Raw genomic sequence first — 21,178 nt, forward strand, 5'->3', positions numbered from 1 at the left:
CATCTCCTGCTGCAGTAAGCAAACCTCTGGAAACCTCTGGAAACCATCAGAAAATGGACGGTGTTCTCCAGAGGAAGGATCTGCAACATTAAGGGCTGGTGACTGGGGCATTTAAAACAAGGCTGTTCTTTAAAAGGAAAGATCTAAGAAAGTCTCTTCAGACCCAACCCACATCAGGATAATGAGACTGAAATCAGAGAAGAATGTTAACTGGTGCCACAAACAAGCAAGTATCCGGACAGCCACAGTTGTTTGGCCTACACTAGAAATAATATTTACAAACTTTGGCAATAAAATCAAAGCTGACAATGGTCATCTGCTTCAGGGTCAAACCTTCCGCTGGCTTTTGCGGCATTTTGTTCTATATCCAAACACAACCCTACCATGGTCTCTAATGACTGGACTACTTGAGAGGTTTATGTAGAACCTAGGGGAATAAAACCTCTAAAAATACCCTATTCTTGGGGAAATGGACTTTTTCTTCCTCTCTATATAGCCCATATTACACTGTGTAGGCTACATAAACTTCAAAATCTGTACAAGAGATTATGTTCACTGACCATCGCCCATAATGGAAAGATTTCTAAGCGTATGTTTTAGTTCTGCTCAACCTTTATCAGAAAGCCTCTTCTGTTACAGTTTTGGTTTTAGCTCCTTAGGAAAGGTCACAAAGTCCTTGGTATAAATGATGTAAAATAATAGGCACCGAACCAATTTTGGCACCAACAGTTGTTGGTGGGATGAATGAGTACTTGATTCGAGGGCCCATTAAGTGCTGACATGCTTACAAGCCACACTTTATTACTGAGCGTACCGGGAATTTGGCAGTAGGAAGTCTGAATCTGATCGAGACTTATAAGGCGAATATGCTCCTTCTATCCTCATATCCTTTAAGATGATAACTGCCGCAGTCTGGCTTTCTCATGAAATTGTACAAACTGGAATATGAACTCAAAGGAGAGGAGAACTCTTACCAGCAGCCTGGCATGACTCTCTGATACATCTGGGGGGGGGAGGTTCACAGCCAAAACTGCAGCTGTTCTCTTCTCGGTTATCGGGAGCTGAAGGGATCCCAGAGCAACAGAGTTTCCAGCAGTGAATGTCACCCCTTGGAGTCAGAAGGTGCAGGTGAAGTCACAGAAGGGTGATGGTGGCAGGACAGGGCAGCCACAGGCTTCGCAGTGGGCTTTCTCATGACACCCGGCCAGTCCCTGCAAGCAGGAAATGGGATTCTCTTGTTCATAAGCAGTATAAATCAAGAATACAGATCTCACATGTGGCACCATTCCTCCTCAAGATGTTTTAATCATAGCCAAGAGGCTGTGCTTTTTCTGTGTAGGTGTGAGGAACTTACAGGGTCTAGGAGGTGGCTGTAAACTTCTCATTTACAAAGAAAAAAGCAAATGAACCCACCGCTCGCTAATGATGACATGGAGAATGAGTCTGAGAAGAACAGGTGTGCTGTTTAGTTCCTAGCAAACTCACTTCAGAAATAGTCAGAAATGGCCAAAGGAAAATCACCAACACCCGAGAGGGATGGCTGTTGCAGCAGGCCAATCACTGGTGGGAAGGCTTACCCTAATGGTTGCTCTAATAGATATCAGATATTTTCCATTGTTTCACAATTACATTTGTCTAAATATCCTTTCTTATTTTTCTGTAAAGGTAGCTTTGGGGATTTTTCTGATCCAGCAATAATAATTTATTGCTTTTTTGAGATTAGCCCCTTTTAGATAACTTTTCTGCAAACAAGGTTTCTGTTCTTGGCTATGAACTCTTAAAACTTTCACTCCTTAAGTGGGATCTGACAAAATTAATTATTTGCTATCAAGCCCAAACAATTATATTAAAATGAGTATTTCTCATGGGGTTTTGACAGCATTAACTTTAAAAATATTATCACTAGGAAATACCTGGTCAGTTAATAGTTGGTCACCATTTTCCCTTATATATTGGATTAAATAATTGCAGGTAAAATGCTGGCTGAATTTGACTGACAGTAGCAGTGAGGAGAATGGTATAATTGTTAATCCTACCCCATTCCAGATGCAAAATGTTGTCAAAACGTCTGGTTGTTTTGCTTTTTTCTTGGTCTAAATTATTTATATTAGGATGAAGAAAAAATTGTTTGGTTTTTTTTTCACAAATATCTAACATACTTGTTTATAATCTCTCTAGAAGTCTTTTGATATCCACAGTGGCATGACTTAAAATAGGAAATAAAGATTTTATACCCTTGACTAGATGACCAAGCTAAGGCACACACAGTTTTTTCCAAACCACAATAAACCCAATGTCTCAATTTTTCAATAAATGACATACTAAATCCTAAATACTTTGCTTAGATACAAAATCACGTCTCATAGCTGTTTCCTCATAAATTCCTTCACTACTTAATACTCCCAAGTTAGTATAATCATATAGTTTGACACATCACTGAATTAACTGATTCCTTACAGAATGTAAAAAAATGCTTATATTTGAGCATTCACATTAGTATCATTTTGTCTGCATACTGCAAAATGCTATGTTCCATTTCATGAGTTGCCCCAGTTGAGCTGTTATTCTGATGTATTTCTTATGCCAGACATTTATAATGAAAGAAGTGAGGACAACCTTGGTAGCCTCCTTTCACAGATGAAATTCCTTAGTATATATCAATTAGATTTTATCCTGACAGAGGAGAACAATTTATTAAAATCTTCATCTGACCTTTACATCCATCACTAGTGATTCTACGAGAGACCACTTCATTAGTTTAGCAGCACAAACTAGGACCTTGTTGCAATGATAGGCAAAAGATAAGAAACATTTTCTCTACTCCACAGAGCTATTAAAGTATAAATTGCTAGTGTGATTTATTGAATATTTGTACAACACAAATGAGAGGACAACATAAAGCAACATACCCAAAGAACAGGCATTGTTAACCTAACATGAGAGAAGGGATTTGCAGTTATCTGGATGCATCCCTCAAGTTGCACATCAAACCATGGAGTGAACGGCCCTCTTAGCTCCTGGTTCATGACTGGTACAAGCCATGCATGAGGCAGGCTGACCAGAAAGCTGCCTCTACAGCCCCAACACCTGAGGAAAGGAGAGGGCGATAAAGGAGTCTCCAGACCCATCACTTTCCACTGCATTGGTTTTAACACCAATAATCATGATTCAATGCTTTTCAAATTTCTGCTTGAATGGCAGTATTATCATCTGTATCAGTGCCAACTTCTACAGCTCCACAGGGGTGCAGGGACCACTTCTGGATCTACCTCAGAAAGCTCAGTCCACACACTGCAGGACTGACTGATGTACTGGGCACATGACAGCCATGTTATCGGGGGATAACACAGTCTGGATGGGTTTTGTATGGCATAGACAGTCTGTTTCCCAGAGTGGAAAGTTTATTTTTATCAGCATGTCCAGCACTGTAGGGCCATTAAGCAAAGAGGATCAGTGGATACTGTCATAATGTCCCAAATCTTTGGTTTTACTTGTCTCATGAGTTCTTTACATGGGATTTAGACCTATTTTTACCCTTTCTTTTGTCTTTCTCATACTAAAGTAATGCAAGTAAACCCATCATTTGAATAAATAAAGTCTGGCAGAAGGAGAAGGTCTTAATGAAGGAGCTGCAGCTGCAGAGCTGGTTGAAATGTGGTGATGTGGGTGCCAGCTGGCCAGTCTTTCCCTCACATAGGTCTGAATGAACAGCCAAACTGCAAGCTCTGCATCACACATCAACGCTAAGTGACACCCAAGAAGGGTACAAAATTACAGGTCAATAGCCTGGAGCTATAAAGGGAAATAAGGACTAAGGGAAGAAGTAGTAAAAGCAGTGACAGGAAATGAAAAGGAAGATTCAGAGTAGGAAAAAAATATGTATTATGTTATTAGTCAAAAATTATTTTGGCAGAATTACTCTTCATTATTTTTTAATGCATTTATTCCTCTTGAAAAGAAATTTTCCAAATTCTCCTCTCTAAAATAAATTATGAATTGTAGGCAAGACAAGCTGTATCACTTCCAGTGTGTCTAGTTACACTCAGCCCCAATACACAATAGCATTCAAATACTTTCTCTTCTGCCATGCTTGAAGAGTACTACAAAGCATTCCCAGTCTGATTGCAAAGTCAGCCAACAGTGTCCTGCCCATGCCTGGGGAAGTGTGAGTCAGTTCAGGAGAGCTAGGAGGAACTGGCATGGGTTTGGCTTATAGGTCTGCGAGGAAATGGGATGATGAGGGGAAATTTGCTTTGCTTGGTGGGCTCAGAAATTGAGAAAGGGGAGAAAGGCAGCTCATGAGGGAACGAAGACCTAATGCAAGAGAACTGTGAGTCCCTCACACATGGGCTGCAGAATCTGGGGAGGGCTCTTTCCAAAAGCTGCCAAGCAATAGCCAATCTGCAGATCTGCAGCCCCAGAGTGAGCCCACACCCACACAAGGGCCAGCACCACACACATACAATGCACAGGGAGCAGTGGGCATGAAGAGGGACTGGGTAAGGAGTGCATCCGCAGCATGTTGAAGAGGGGCTCAGGCTTCAGTGACAGCAGTGGGCAGTCTATCATATCCAGGGAGTCACACGTCTGCCGGGCTTGCATTGACAACCCTGCCAGGGTCCTGACAATCACGAGTAATCTGGAAATTGATAAAGGCAGGAGGTGGGGGGAATGAATTTCCCTCTAAGAGCTCTCCCTTTGATATCAAGCATCTTCCTTCAACTGCTTTCTATACACCATGGCTATTCCTTTGTTCCTTCTTCTCTCCTCTAGTCCTTAATAACCAACACTACCAGACCAGCCTGCTGCCTGGGCAGCAGGAGCAGCTAGCTGAAATCAGGGATGGGACTGAGGCCCTGTTTGTCTGCTCCTGATGAAACACTGCATAGCAATTGTGGTCTGCGTACCATAGGTTTGCTATAACTGTCCTAGACTTTTCTGGTGGCTCTCCTCTTATCTTCTGCCTAGTGAAGTCAGTCCGCTGGCTAAACAAGTCTTGCACTCATTTTTGTAACAGTAGAATTTGTCCATAATTTAGGATGAGAACTTTTTAACTTGTTAAAAATGGAAAGAAAATCAAAAACCGTAAGAATGCAAGAACAAAAGACTGTTTTGTTAGAGGCCTCAGCTTGAACTGGAAAATGGCTTTGATGAGAGGGGAATTTGTCTTGAGGTCAGACCATTGAATGCATATAACAACATGGAGAAATATGAGCTCTAAGTATGGGGTTTGATGAAGGAATTCCAAATGACAGGCTTTTGTGGAAATACAGCCGTCAGCTGCACTGATATGTCTCGCTGCAGCTGTGTCAACAACACCCAATGGCCAAGATGAGAATGCTGGGATTCTTTCTGCTGGTTGTAAGCCAAAATGTTCTGAGCTGCCCTAGCTCTGCTGGCAATATCAGCTGTGTGCTTCAATTAAGATTTAAAAAAGAAAAAAAAAAAAAGATGAAAATGTTTTTGCCTGATGTCAAGAATTCTCAATTACACCAAGAAAGGTTTAGTCACATTGCAGACTGGTGAGAAGCTGCAGCAAGTCACTGGATGCCAAATAGAGAAGCAAGGAGGATACATTAACTCTTGGGATAAAGGGATGGGGAGAACCAGGGGACGATAAGCCTTTAAGAGTAAAACCATACTGTTGTTGCATAGTGTTACTTAATTTTATTAAATTACTTAATTTATTTAAAGGAGGAGGGAGGACACCGAATGCACCATTCATCAATACCCTTTTTCTCTGTAGATCCTAAGAAGGCCTTTGCAGACATTACGGGTGCGTGTACTTGGAAGCATGCAGGCTGATGGAGGTGGTGCCTATCTCACACTTTATTCAGAACTTGGCCAAGCCTTATGGAAACCTGAACCACCATGGTCTAGGACCCAGAGGTGTAAAAGCCATTGCTATTGCCCTGGTGGTGAGTAGCCAGTAAGAGTGGGGCCACTGTTCTCAAGCACAATCGGCATTTTAGGTCTCTCTCAGTCCTGGAAGCCATCACTGAGTACACAGTGTGGAAGAAAAAGTCATGTATCCTCCCCATAGGAGCTCTGAGCATCCCTAATGTTTCTAATCCCCTGCACAGCAAAGTCTTGTGTGGCCACTGCTGGCCTTTGCTGGAGTTACACCCGAGAGCAAACTGATGCTCTTCCATGGGAACACAAGTCCCCAGTACTCCTAACCCCTACAGAGCCAGAGGCAGGGCTGCAGGGGTTGGTATCCCCTACTCTGGGCTCTGCATAGGGATGTGCTACACTCACCAATGGACAGGCCCAAGATGAGTTGGAGCTTGCATCTGAACCTGGGTCTCCAGGCTGGCAGAAAGGAGTGGAAAGTCCTACCCACTCAAAACCTCTCCAAAAAAAATCTTCTTTGTATGCCAATTCCCACTGCCATGGCTCTGTCATGTCCCCTGATCACTCTCCCGTTCCTGACCTGCAGCGCTTTCTGAGGTTTGGAGGAAATGTACAGTGTCTGTTGAGGAAATTATCCCCTTCATTAACTTTTCAGCAGTTTTTGGTATGACTTTATTTACCCTTGTGTCTTCCCAGTCCAACGCAACCGTCACCCACCTAGAGTTGGAAGACAACTGCATTCTGGCAGAAGGAGCCGTACCCATAGCAGAGATGCTACGAGAGAATTCCTCCCTTCAAGAACTGGTACCCAATCTGACATAGTTTGTAGCCAAAATTATTGCTCACCAAGTCCAATCATCTGAAAGAAAACCAATTCATTCCATTACAATTTTAACAAAATAACCATTGTTCCCATGAAAAAACATTCACATTCTGGAAGTCATGATATTTTATGCTCCTCTACTTTTTAAAAGTACAAGCTTCTGAAAAGCAGAAGTGTCCTTGTGATAGCAATCTAGCGAGTCTGGAACTGTTCTCTTCATTAGCAGATGTGACAGTAATTACCATAACTAAGTCTTTCTAATTCATAGCCAACAGAAAAAATGTTTTGGTCATGAACTTTCATTCTCCAATATGACATGGGGAAACTTTTCTAAATAGATTAAGGGAATAATGAAAAACATTCAGATATGAACTGGTAGGAATGTTCTTTCAATCTGAAACTGGGGCATACAAAATGCATTTTGATAGGCCATGGGATCTGTGTTACACTGGAAGAAAAGATTCTTGGCCAAATGCCTCTTGGTTCACTGAAGTCAAAGACTCATGTGAAACTGATGGTTCTAGGGCTTTATTCCTGTTAGGATGGATGCAGGGTTAAACACACCTATAATGCACATGTTAATCACTGTCTGGCTGACATTTCTCATATTGCTCATCTTGCATTATTCCCTTGATATCTTGGGCATTAAGAAGACAATAAAGCTGATTCATTCTTTGGACTCATCCTTCTTATCCTCTGTTTTCTTGAATATCTCCAATAACCACTTAGACACAGCAGGAGCTGAAGCCATTGCCAGTTTGCTTTTGGATAACATACCCTACCTCCGCGCTCTTCAGCTCTCAGGTGGGCTGTATGCACCCAAAGAGTGATGGCAGCGGAAGTGAAATAACATGTGTTTCATTCCAGTCTCTCATCCTGAAAATATTAGTCAGATTATGGGCAAAATCAATCTCTCAGCTATGTCTCTGATGGAAACCTGAGTAACAGTGGAAATCTAGATTTATAGTGATGTGATTAAATATTTGGCCTGCTCAACCTCCAGCACCTCTGAAAACCAGTCCCTTACGAGAAACTTAGATAATTGCTGGAGTGTCTCCCACATCTTGGAGTAATTCTACTCTATGGAGCAAATGGAATGGTGACTAATTTATAGCCAGATATGGGCTGTGATTAACTGGAGGTTCCATGTAAAAGCACAGCTTCCTGCAGACCCCAGAACAGCACAAGGGAGAGATCAGCACACTGTTAACAAAATTTTCTTCCCCAGGAAACAACTTTGGAGAGGACACTGCACCATACTTTGCTGAGGCATTAATGGTGAGTTACCTGAAATCCAAGGTCATTTGCAGATCTGGCTGTGTAACAGACTCTCCTCATCTTGAAACTGCTACTCACTTGGCATGATTTCACTTGGCAATGCCCATATGATTTCCTGGCATAATTCTGCTAAGTGCTTTTTGCTTACTTGGGAAATGAAAGAGGCTGGGAGGACACAGAGCAGGATGGACTGTGTTAACATTTTCTCAGGACAGCTTTGCGACTCTGGCTGAGAAACCTTCAGGACTGTGTAACAGAACAACAGAACAACATCTGGGTGACAAAAAAATTTCAAGAAGCATACATAACCCAATTTCATATCATTTTGCAATTCTTCAATAAAAATAAGACACTTGAATTATCTGGTTAGTTCCTGTCTCAAAGCCTCTGCATCATTTGGCACCACCAGAAGCTGCCCTGAAGCAAGGCCTCGACCTGATATCAGAAACTGCTCTTGGTCAGGGTACAATGGTGGGAGTGAAACAGGCGGGAACAGAATTGCAGGATGTGTTGCAGGCCAGACATGAGCTGTGTGAGGGAAGTTTGCACACCACAAAGTCTCATTGCCTTTGCTGTTTTGGGAAGATAATCACTGTGATGTTATATGACTGACAAAGCTTTGTTCTGGGATATGCAGACCCACAATCTCCGTGTTGATGATCTCCCATGCACTGAAAATTTCAGTGTATCTGCTATCTCTGTTTCATCCGCATGTGGGGGCCTTGGCATGGCATCTGGTTGCAGCTGGCTGGAAGATCTCATTGTCTCTACACATTTTTCTCTCTGCAGGGCAATTACCAAGTGAAGAAGCTGGACCTCAGCCACAATGAGTTCTCTGAGCAGGGAGGACAGCTCCTGGGACAGACGCTCGGTAACTTAATTTATTACTCCCACAAAGCTAGGAGTACAGGCACTGGGGTCTTGATGGTGTCAGCACAGTGAACATATATTTCCTTCTCCAGCAAAAATGCCCCATGACCTGGTGAGTAGTACAAAAGATGGGGTGCCCAGATTTAGAGCTTCCTGCATGGTCCACAGGCTCACCCTCATCACCGTAGGTGATGCAGAACATAAATGCAGGTTGTGAAACCACAGTAACAGAGCAGTCTGTGTCAGAGAGAAGGGAGCTGAAAGAGAAGTCCATCAGGGGGTATAAAGCAGAAAATTGCATTTTACTAAAATCTAAAATCTAATCTAATTTGTTTTAAGCTTTTGATTTCAAAGGTCAGGAGTGATTTCAATTTTTCTTAAGTAGCCCAAACCCTAATGTTTTGATCCATTGCACAGCAAGCAGCAAGGGAAACAGATTAGGAAGAAATAAAATTAAGCTGCCTTATTTATCTGTTCAGACTAAGTGAGATCCAGAGTGTGCTAGTAGTCCTGGAGGGGGAAAGCAGACAAAAATAGTTACAGTCTTTCAGTAATCTCAGGTGCTATTAATGCATTGGGAAAGACTTGCATGAGTATCCCACAGCTCTTCTTCCCACAGTATGTCCAACACACCTGCTACCATAATGGCCACAGGCATGTGCTATAAGCACCCAGTGTTCCTTGAGTATTTCAATAACACAATGCCTTCAGTTTAATTAATGCTTTCCTTCTCCTTGTTCAGTATGTCCACTGATATATATCTCTTTCTAATTACAGTCCATGCCTTTAAAAGATGGATCAGTTAAAACTGCAGTGAGGACAAAGCACTGTGCTCCTGCCTTGGACAAGCCTACAGGCAACACAGAGATCAGTACTAAAACTTATGACCTTCCTAGCCCAGAAAAATACCTCTCCAAAATTAAAGGTCTTACAGCTCTTCTCTCCTTCCAGCTCACTTGAGGCAGAAGCAACAGAGATTACTGCAGAATCTGTTACTTTTCTGTTTTGTTTCTTAAAGGAATATTTTTAAGTCAGCTAAACTCACCATCTGCCTCCATCCAACCTCCCATCCATGGAAAATCTGGATAGAAATTCTCTCTGAGAATGAAAAGCAAGTGTTGGCAGCAAGTTCTATCCCTCCCAGTGTCGCAGTAGACACAAATGAATTCACACATACCCCGCTCTAAGTAGAACTTACACCATGAGGTGTGCTATGCATGTGAATTGGCACTGCCACATATACAGCTGGGCACAGCTACCATATGAAGCTGAATTCCTCTCTTCTGCTAATCAAATGTACACAGAGTGAGTCTTGATATTTTAGATGTGGCAAGGAGAACCCAGCCATTTTTCACAGTGAGAAAAACAGTGTCTATTAATATAAGAAATCCTCCCTCTCTCTACCTTCCTCCTTCATAAATTATTCTTTGATTAAGCCAGGAAAAAAACTGTGTTCCCTTTCTGATTGTGATCAACAGCCCATCCTCTGTTCTTTGGGTGCTGTGGACAGCAAAGACTCTGTAGGTACAGGTTCCTCCTACGGCAATCAATGAAGGTTGTTGCTGAACTCCCAGCAAACTTTATCTTAGTCCCTAAGTGGGTCAGCAGCTGTGTCCAGACCATGAGCTAACATCTGTTTCTCTCTCCTAGCCAGCAACACAACACTGGAGACTCTGGACCTCAGCTGGAACCACCTGAGGAGGAAGGGGACAGTAGCACTGGGCACAGGTCTCAGGGTAGGAAAGCCCTGTTTTGTGATACCCTTCACAGTGATTATTACCAGGAGCTGGTTGAAACACTGATCGGGAACTTGCATCCCTGAGGTCTGAGCAGGATTCAGTAGTTCTAGCAAGGCTTTTCCTACTGACGTGGATGTCAGCACCAGGAGAAAGACTAAAGCAGCAAGTAGGTGGGGTGACTTACATGGTGGAGAGACCCTGGTGACATTGCAGAGACGTTGGATTCATTTCGGCTGCCTGGATGTGACTTGAGGGATGCTCCTGTCTCAGCCAGGCAAGAAAGGGTAGAGTGGTACAGAAGATGGACATGCAGTAGCTAAGATCCCTCTTCTCTGTCTGAAGGGCAACGCTGCACTGAAAATACTCAACCTTTCTTGGAATGGCATTGGCAACGAGGGAGCACTGGACCTAGGAGAAGCTCTCAAAGTCAACAACGTTCTGGTTCATCTGGACATCAGCAACAACCAGATCAACAATGAGGGAGACAAGAAGCTCTGCAGGGGCCTTGAAGTCAATAGAAATCTCAAAATCTTGACAGTAAAATAAAGCCAAGCAGTGCTGGAGGAATAAACAGAGGGAGTAGAAAGATCTGAGTCAGGTGGGACAGAAGACAGAGGTGAGCTGTCCGAGCTAGAACTGGAGGAAATGGGTATTGCTCTGGATTGAAGGTGAGCAGAGCGGAAGGAAATTCTATCCCGTGTATTGCTTCCAGGACAACTAAATTGCACTGTTCCCTCAAAAAATCTCCCAGGGACTGACTTGGCATAACCCCACACCCATTATCATCCCAAAGTGGTTGATACCTGTCATGTCTAGTCTCAGTCAAGTGAGAACCTAGGCATTCAACGTGTCTAGCAGAGAGCCTAGGCATTCAACAGGTCTGCATATATACATAAAATGTAGTTGTGAAGGTACATATGTACACCTAATATGCATTTCAACCTAAGGCAAAAGTTCACACTGAAGTTTGCAGGTGGGCAAGACTGTGCCTTTCTCAGTGTGTTAATGATTTGCTAAGAATTTATTCAAAGATGGAATCAAATGTCATTGCCATATCAGAGCAATGCCACAGCACTACCTAAAGGAGTAGGGTATTATCAAGTCCTGAAAAAAGAAAGCCAAAACTGCCTTCTAGTAAACCAGGGATCAATAATCCTGGAAAGGGCAAAACTGAATGACCAGACAAGCTGGCTTCAGAGGTTAGGCATGAGAGCTAACATGTCTTCTCAATCCAAGATCATTCTCTAGGAATTCAGCTCAGAAAAGTCAACTTGCTTATGAGCTGCATTCTCAGCTAGATCTAACATCACCATCCTGAGAGCCTGCAAATGGCAGTATGGTGATTGAGGGACATCTTTAAAGCTGTTCATGTAAGCCTGTCTTTGGACACCCCTGCCCTTGTAAATCACTGCAACCACAGAAGTCTGTGGGACTGCTGGTTTAGATGATATAAGTAAATGCATCTGTTTGCCTTGCTCTTAACCTGGCTTGAGGTAAGGTTGCTAGCTCAGACCAAGGAATTCCTCTCTCTGTGCAGCTGCACAGATTGTCTTAGGAGCTGATAACAGAAAGGACTTAATTTAAAGATGGACACGTCTTCTGCTGGCCAATGTTAACCAAGAAAGTTTTCTTTCAAATGGTGGGAGTGGAAACTGCACATGAAGTCCAAAGTGGGGAAGAGGTGATGTTCACACACTGAAATGCACATGACAAAGCCAACCCTGTAATGCCAGATAGCCTTGTAGGCCAGAGGCAGCCAGTCAGTCTGAGCTCTTAGCTGCTGTGCTGCCAAGAGGAGCTGAGAGTATGGGAAATGTCCCAAGGGGCATACCCCCATGCAGAGGGACCCTACTAGCGAGCACACATTCAAATGCAGCCCATTGCCTCAGCCTTTCCCCATCACATGAGTGAACATGATCCACATCACATACACCTGTGTGACAGACGTAAGGGACCTGATATGTGGAATTCCACACAAGGAGACAGAGAGAAGCTGAGAAGGCAACTCCACTGAGAAGTTGCATTGCAGAGTTTTGTGGGACAGAGATAAGAAGAGATGGTGAGATAGCAGATGAACCCATCAAAAAGGGCCACAGTTATTCTACAGCCCTGCTGAAGAATGGGAAGAAAGGGTCATCCTTGAGGTTACAGCATGCCTTCTGCCAGGCATGAAATCCTCATTCTAACCATGTCTAGATCTATGTCTCTTCTTTCGCAGATGGTAAATAATTCCCTGACCATGGAAGGTGCCACTGGGCTAGTCACATCTGTCAGAAAGAACCCCAAATCCATTATGGAGGAGATCAACATCTCAGTAAGAGCTTACGTGCTGGAAAGCCTCTAGGACCATACACTATACATTTTGAGGAACTGGGTGGATCACAGAGCTTCCCCCTTTCAAAACTGTTTTGAGACTTGCCGTTTGTTTCATTTATGCACAGCCAGTAATAAAAAGCTACTAGTTGACAGCCTTTCTAGGAGCCATGTGGAAATTCTAGGGCTTTGGTCTAGCTCTGGAGAGAAGTGCCTGTAGTATCACCTCATTGCACTTCCTTCCATTTTGCAATAGCAGAACAAGAACAAGAAGTAAATTCCCACTGGAGGATGAATTCTTTTCATCCCCTGAGCTGTCTGCCTCCAGGGTAGCCTAAGATGCTAGATACTGTGAAGTGCTTTGATACCCTGTCAATATATATGAGAAGTAGAAGATGGATGCTTCAAGGCATTGAAACAAAGCAATTTTATTAAAAACAAACAAACAAAAAACCCCAAACAAAACAAACAAACAAACAAAAACCCATTAAAAGACTGGTGTGGAAGGAAAAAAAAATCTAAGAGGCCAAATCTTAGTATGCTACTCTGTAGCGAGTCAGGAGCAGGACACCTATTGTTGTAACCACATGTGCTGCTTCTAAAATGGGAGCCCCAGAAATGCTTCTGGGCTCCTGAGTGAGGGAAGGGGTTGCATTACAGATCAACACTGGGGAGAGACCTGGGCACACATCAGTCCACTCCTGGCTCTCCCATCCATGCATTTGTGCTTCATGGGAGCAGTTACAGAAGGTGTCAGAGGCCTCAGGACCCTCCATCCACCTTTGGGAGTACTATGATTAAAGTAAAGAGCATTTTCATGAAGATTAGGTTTAGGACTTGGAACATAAATAACATGTTCACATTTGAAACAAGCTAAAAAAAAGTTCATGGACAGTTTTGGAGACTCACATAGTGGGTTGTATCTAAGTTACATCTGCATATGTTTCTTTGTCCTATGGCTATGGTATTAAAGAAAGAAACTAAAATGAAGCAGAGTAAATAATATTCATCTATGGTCTTTCCTGAGAGTATCAAGGGCTTTCAACAGAGATCATCTGAAGAACAGGCATTCCTCTAGGGCAGATAATTTTTCATGCATAAATTAATATCAAAGAGAATTATTTGCCAAGTCTGCAAGGAGTCAGGCCTCATTCTGCAAAGGAAAACTAAAATGGGCTGTGTGAGGGTAAAGGACTTCATTACAGTATACATGGTTCTGCTAGTTGTATTACTAATAACTAATAGGTTACTAATAACCTAAACAATTCATGAACTTGGAAAGAATAATGTATTTTAGCTAAATTCTGAGATATTAAATAAATTATTTAAATGCATTTATTTAAAACGAGGCACTCAATAAATTTTGAGGCAAGGAGTTAATTAACGTTAAGGATCTTTAATCCAACATAAATCTTACGATGAATTTCTGCTTTTTAGGGTTAACAGATGCTCTTTTCACCTCACCCCTCAGAAAGTCTAAATTACCTGGCATTTCACAAGATAAATGGTTAATGGCATAAATTTACAATGACATTTCAGTAACCCAATCAAATGCTTGTAGACAAACATCTAATCTGTCTGACAGACTTCATTCCACCTGTGATGTAGGTAGTCTTGCATTTCAATTCAAAGTATTGGCAAATATACAGCTCCAAAGATCTTACATTGTCTTAAACCTTTAAGAAATTAGTAAAGATTTTAATCTTTCATAGGAAACTTAACAGAAGACCTAAGCAAAAGCCTCTTCTGCCCCTTTTCCCAGCGATAAATGTTTATCTTGACTTTTAAAGAATGAATAATTAGTGTGTCTGTAAGAGGGATTTTGAATAAGGATCATATCTAGAAACCTTTGCATGGGTTTGACAGCACTAGCAAAGGTGAAGCAAGAGAATGGCACATTTTTAGCAGTTTATTGCTTCTGACAACATTTCTAAGCATGACTGTTCCCCACATTCTTTTCATAATCTACTCTTTATAGGGTTTTAACTTGCAGATACTGAGAATCAAACATTTTAGAGAAGTCATGAATCAAAATAGCCAGCACATGCCCATCTTCACCATCACAGTCGAAAAGAAAATACTGTTGCTTTTCAGCTGTCTGTGTTGTTTTTCTGGGCTGTGAACTGACTGTGACAAACATGCAGAAATGCACAAGCTGGGTCCCTCCAGGTGCCGCCGGACCCCAGCATGGTTTGTTAAGTCAGACATGGTGCTTTGGCTATGCTGCTTCTGAGGCCTCACTGGCAGTCCACTGGCTTTCTCATGGGGTCAAGCCCAGGCTGGCAAGCCTTGGAGAGAGCTGGCAGCCAGCAGAGCCAGCTTGGGCTCTCCTGTGCTGTGTTCCCAGGACTAGGACACTCTGCTAATGTGTATAGTGCAAGGATGTCTGAATGGCTTCTTCAGAGAGTCACTCTGCATCCATACAATCATGGCTGGTAAACCCAGCCAGACCCAGATTCATTCACTGTCTTTGAGTAGTAACAGTCAAGGGTTCAATGCACAGTAGATCATAAGGTTCTAGATGGATCTTAAGCTTCTAAAAAGAAGCTATAAGAATGTACTGGGAGACTTTATAAATAAACTTTGTGAAAATATAAGGTGCTTGATGCCTTGGGAAACTCCTGCAATGCCAGAAAACAGAAGCTTTCATTAATTTCCTGAACTGCCTTGAAATTTCCAGCAATTAATTATATAACCAACATAATACATGAACAATTCCCCTGTCAGCATGGGTATGAACAAAATCATAATCATGTTTTTAAAAGGTGAGTCAAGGCAAAGGCAAATTTGTCATAACTTAAATTCAGAATCATAGAATGATAGAATGGTTTGGATTGGAAGGGACCTTAAAGACCATCTAGTTCCAACCCCCCTGCCATGGGCAGGGACACCTTCCACTAGATCAGGTTGCTCAAAGCCCCGTCCAACCTGGCCTTGAACACTTCCAGGGATGAGGCATCCACAACCTCGCTGGGCAACCTGTTCCAGTGCCTCAACATTCTCACAGTGAAGAATTTCTTCCTTACATCTAATCTAAATCTACCCTCTTTCAGTTTAAAGCCATTATCCCTTGTCCTATCACTACATGCCCTCATAAACTACAGTGACATTAATAATATTTGCATTGATATCTTACTTCCTAGTATCTCAAAACCCTGAGTCAGGACACTGTGCTGCTGCCCATTCTGTAAGTGCTAAACCAGAAAACTCACAGTGTGAGCTCTGAAATGCTGAGCTGTCACTACCCCGTTAGAAATTCTTAGGAAAAAACAAACATCAGGTCTTATATGCTGACTGGAGCTTCCCACTAGGGTTACACAATGAAACAGAGCTTTACCAAAAATTATTTTCATCTGAAGACACTCCAACCCTTCCCAGATAGATGAATCTTTCTTGTTTGGGCTATAAAGCTGCATTGCTGGAGATACTAATCGTTTTAGGCCTTGGACGATTTTTTTTTTTTTTTTCATTTTTGCAGAACTCGGGCACAATTTGGCCATTAACTGTTCAACTTGCAGTCCACATCTAAACTGAATGAAGAGGAGACCCATCTAGCACTGTCTCAGGGATGAACATGAATCACTTGAATCACCTAACGTAAGAGGTCTTCAGTGTAGACATCTACCTGATGAATTAAACTAATTTCTACATAAATTGGTAGCCCCTTTCGTGTCTCAGACATGGGAAAAGAGAAAGAACACTTATTTAGGGTCGGGCCTCCATGGGATTCCTGAAAGTGAAGAGCAGAGATAGGAAAAGGCACCACCCTTAGGAGAGAATTGTTAATGTTGACTTTAGATGGATTGTGAATATAAACAAGTACTTGTTGTTCTTTGGGTGTCTACACTGACTGTGCTTTCCTTTCTCCTATGTACCAGAATGTGTTGGTGAATTAAACTTTCATCAAGTTGCTGGATGCAGTGTGTCAAATGCGTCCTGAACTAGATGTCATCTATGGTGAGGTCAAAGGCTATATCACCACAATCCCCAAGCAGCATCCAAATCCCATGAAAGTGATTAGGGCGAGCTATTGAATTTGGGCTCATAGCTCCCCTGTACAAAGTACACATGCTTCAAGCACTTGGAGGGATAGAGGTTGGAAGGGGTAAGCTTTCTTCCAAGTGGGAAATTCAGCCAATTTCCTTCAGAAGAGTATATTCACAAAGACTGTCACAATGTTCACATATCTCAGTCCACACAGACTGACTAAGCAAATCCTTTGATTTTCAGGAGAATCTAATGCCTTGGGATCTGAGAGGACTGGGGAAAAAAAGAATCTGAATAGATGTTTGCTCGCTGTGTAAAACAAATTGATTGATTTCAGGTCTGATCCAAATGAGTGTCCATCCTCATCGAAAGTCCACCACAACAACTGACTTTCATAGAATCTCTCACTGACAGTTGCGCTTCAGCATCAAAATTAATGGGCTTCATAAAAGTAGGATATGGTATGACAAGCAAATACAGTCCTAAATAGAAATTACATCGCTTTTCAAAGTCTGTAATCTCTACGGATAGCAGCAGATGGTGCTGTCCTCCTTGCTGGAAGGCAAGGCAAGCACTTGAGCATTGCTGAGCTAAATAACACTTTGCACTACCAGCTTCACTGTGTTTCTTATCTGCTGTGCAGATTTTCGGGTAATTGGGTGAGACTCTGCTGTAGATGTGGATTCAGATGAACTTAAGCAAAAGCATGGGCTGTTAGCTCACATCAAACAGTGCTGCTGTGCTTCACAGCTAGTGATGCTCACACTAGCGTGCTTTGCAGTTTTTAACAGACATTAGGTACTCAAATGTGTCCTTATTCAAACAGATGGGAATTCAGAGAAGACCAACTAAAATGATCAGAGATCTGGGGGAGAGGACTGTCTCTGGATTAGACAGCCTAGCCAAGCAGTGGCTTCTGGGATGAGGACCAAATAACCAAATGCAATTATCAGAAGAAACAAGTTTACTACTGAGTTCGTTTCAAGGTAGGGGGAGAAGGAGGTATAACTGAGAAGAATGGGATTAACCTGAACAAAAGCATTTTTTTTCTGACAGTAGAGTGGCTGCACAAGGAGTTAAGGACTCATATATTTCAGTGACAGGCTGAGTAAAGGCAGGGTAACAGATGGAAGAATAAGGTGAAAGCTGGAAGCGGGTATCAGTGGCTGTTTCATGATTATGCCCATGTTTTATCTCTGCTTCTCTTAGAACTATATGAAAGAGCACAACTTATGACTCTGGGACTTCTTTAGGAATATTGACAGGGATGGAAACATGAAGATCCCTGTGGCAGGCTTCTGGAGAGCCATGATGCAGGTGTGCCTCTGAAAGCACAGCCAGGATGCTCTTCTGGCAGGGTACTGCTCTAGAGAAACCCCTCTGCTGCAGCACAGCCACCAGCCAGCCTTGCTGGTGACACTGCTCAGGCTAAAAGGCTAAATCGCAAGAGTTGAGCCCTGAATGTGACCAACAGAAATGCTATGACATCCAAGAAATACTGCAGTTGGCACCAGTGATAATGGATCAATTTTAGAATATCACAGAGGTCTGCTGTTTGTATAGGATATACAGGATCTTGATAGATACTTACATTTCACTGCTATGGGAAAGTGAAAAACAGGCATTGCCTCTACACACTGAGCAGACAGTTCTCTTCCTGCCAAAACCACCATGGTGCTTGGGATCAGTAGCAATGGTCTGCCAGCCATGATGCTCTTTTACAAAATAATGCAAAAAAAAATCTTATTTTTGTGCTAAAAGAGTGAAAATGCCTCCCCATCACCACTCTGGATTTTTTCCATCCCTTTCTCCATGCACCAGGCCATCTGCTCACCTATTAAAAGACGGCCAGGCCCCAGTCTGATATGGATGATTTCTCTGCTTAAAAATACCCAGGTTTGCTAGCATTTGTGTTCTCCTCTTAGCAACCAAACATCCCACTGGATCAAGTCCAAACTGGGGAACTAGTGCGCAAGCTAGACCAGAATCAGACTGGGGTTGTGGACTCCAGGTGAGTGACTCCACTTACTGTCCTGGCTTGTCCTTCTTTTTTAATTTGGCTCAACACCAAATAAACATCACCTTATTCACCTTAAGAGGTGAAGGGACATATGTTTTTGGCCAGTCCGTTACCTACCTAAGTAAAAGGTAGATGAAAAAACACCTCGTATGCTTAGAAGTTCTGTTGAGTCAAACTAGAAGTCAGTCTTATATTTCTGTTTGATAAACTTGCTCTGAGAATGCAAGGATCTCAGAGCTGAATGGCATTTTCATTCATTCTCATAAGCCTGTGTGAGAAGCATCAGCTCTACACCGTCCTCCCCCTGAAGCCAGGGTAAGATTTGCAAAGACAGCGTATCTGTGCCTTCAGACCTTTTCTTCCATCCTCAGGGACTCTCAGTTTTTTTTCTTCCCTCAGATCCCTCTTCTTAGGAGACCTAGTTTTCCCTGGAAACCCACTTTCAAACTACAGAACTTTTCATTCTCTTGAAAGTGCTTCTTCCTTAGTGCCTGTAGCAATCATGTCCAAGTTCTGAGAGCCTGAGCAGTCAGCAGCAAACTCCTCAGAGGTTGTCAGTCGCTGCAGGCTAAACCGCTTGTCATTGGACCCAAAATTCCCCCTAGATTTTCAGTCAGTTCTGACATGTGACTCATCAGCTGAAAGCCCTATTAATCATGCCCAAATATTCCCATCCCTCAGCACATACTGATGGGTTTAAATATATACTGTAGTCTAGTTTTAAAGCTAGAAGCAATGGGTCAATTTTGCAAATCTCTTCCCTCTTAGCCTCCTAATGTTTTCAGAGAAGTGAATTACTTTGTTAGGTCCAGTCTTTACTTCTTCACATACATTGGTGCTGTACTAAAAACATCCACGCTCAGATGCTAGATGGGCCTTAGACTGGTTAATCTTGAATCAGAGGTTACATGGGGTTCCCATGTACTTTAGGCACGAATCACAGAACTGTGGTTAAGTAGCAAGCAGATTAGGAACTGTTGAAACCCAATAGCTGGCAAAGACTTCATCTGGTGCCATTAATGCATCTGAGTTGTTGTGTAGGAAAAAATAGATGTATCTACTCCTTATCTGGCTTCTTAATTCATTTTAGCACTGTAGCACGCGTGGAGGTGGTAATATTCACCTTGTACACAAGAGTGAGAAGAGTTGTGACCTTTGCTGTCCTTACTGTTCCCACCTTGGGCTGTTTCCTCAAGATCCTCTCAGCAGCTTTAAGATACCTGTCAGGGAAGGTTCAGTGTACTACATTAATACTGGTTGACCTCCTTCCTTTCAATCAGTCACTTAAAAGAACAGAAGCTCGCACAAAAACCTGTGGAAGGGAAAATCGAGGAGCATGAAAAGGAAGAGCCATAAAAATGAAGCAAGGAGGCAGGTCAAACAATAAAAGATTGTATGAGAAACACTGGAAGAAAGCTCAGAGTGGCCCTGGGCTTGGGGAGGCCCAACACTGGGGATTCTGACAGTCCAAGTTACTGAATGTAGAAATAAAGTTGATGTTCCACTACACAGCAGGTCCCTATACACTCTGATCCTTTGGTTAAGGAAAGATTAGTTCTTTGGACCTGGTTACCAAATCTGTCTTACCCTGTATGCTGACAATGCTGAATTTATTTACAAAGACTGAGACAAAAAGTGGGAATTGGGAAACTAAGACACTCATATATTGTTACCATTCCCTTTTGAGGGAGAGCACATGTCCTGCAGACACACCCTACCAGACTTAGCAGTTCTGACACAGGGACCTTTACAAGAGGAGAAAAATTAAATTAATGAGAAACTAGTCTCATGTTGCTTAAAAACTTATGGGTAATGGGAATTTTATTTAATATGTCCATGGGAAAAAAATATGCTAGAAGTATGGAAGCCGTAACAATTTTAAATGGCTTAGATACTGAACTGCTTTTTTAAAACCAGCATTTTAAAAAATATATTTCAACAACTCTTAAGAAGGAATGAAAGCCTTGCCTACGTGAATATTTATAAATAAATAGAATTTAGAAAATGTCAACATGTACAGATGAGCAGATCCACAGGAAGTACATTTTGCCATGTCAGCAACTGCCAACATAGACTATACACCAAGAACCTTGGAGAACTGGGAAATGTTGGCCACTTTGGGAAGGCCAGCCTTCAGTGGAAAGGAAAAGAAGCAGCTAGTTACCATCTGCTAAGTGTCTAACCCACTTGGAAAAAAATCTTTGAATTAGAGTTCAGGTGGCTCCAGTGCCTCAGCAGAGGTCAGCATGACTGTTGACATGGTGGCATTGGTATGACTGCTCATTGGTATGACTG

The 21,178-nt window shown here is 42.4% G+C and overlaps 1 protein-coding gene across 1 annotated transcript; it reads left to right on the plus strand.

Annotated features, from left to right (window-relative positions):
- Window positions 1-1,376: 1,376 nt before the first annotated feature.
- On the plus strand, window positions 1,377-20,239 carry LRRC74A (leucine rich repeat containing 74A; the record flags this gene model as incomplete). Its single annotated transcript, XM_074821301.1, is given in 17 exon segments — window positions 1,377-1,456; window positions 3,202-3,293; window positions 4,473-4,634; window positions 5,305-5,361; window positions 5,747-5,776; window positions 5,779-5,918; window positions 6,550-6,652; window positions 7,379-7,480; window positions 7,905-7,954; window positions 8,744-8,825; window positions 10,475-10,560; window positions 10,906-11,100; window positions 12,782-12,877; window positions 16,755-16,898; window positions 18,073-18,180; window positions 18,789-18,874; window positions 20,164-20,239. Coding segments are annotated over 17 exon segments (1,689 nt in total), but the record flags the coding sequence as incomplete, so codon positions are not given.
- Between the last annotated feature and the right edge of the window lie 939 nt (window positions 20,240-21,178).

The sequence above is a fragment of the Strix aluco genome, chromosome 4 (assembly GCF_031877795.1).
Source record: "Strix aluco isolate bStrAlu1 chromosome 4, bStrAlu1.hap1, whole genome shotgun sequence".
Lineage (NCBI taxonomy): Eukaryota > Metazoa > Chordata > Aves > Strigiformes > Strigidae > Strix > Strix aluco.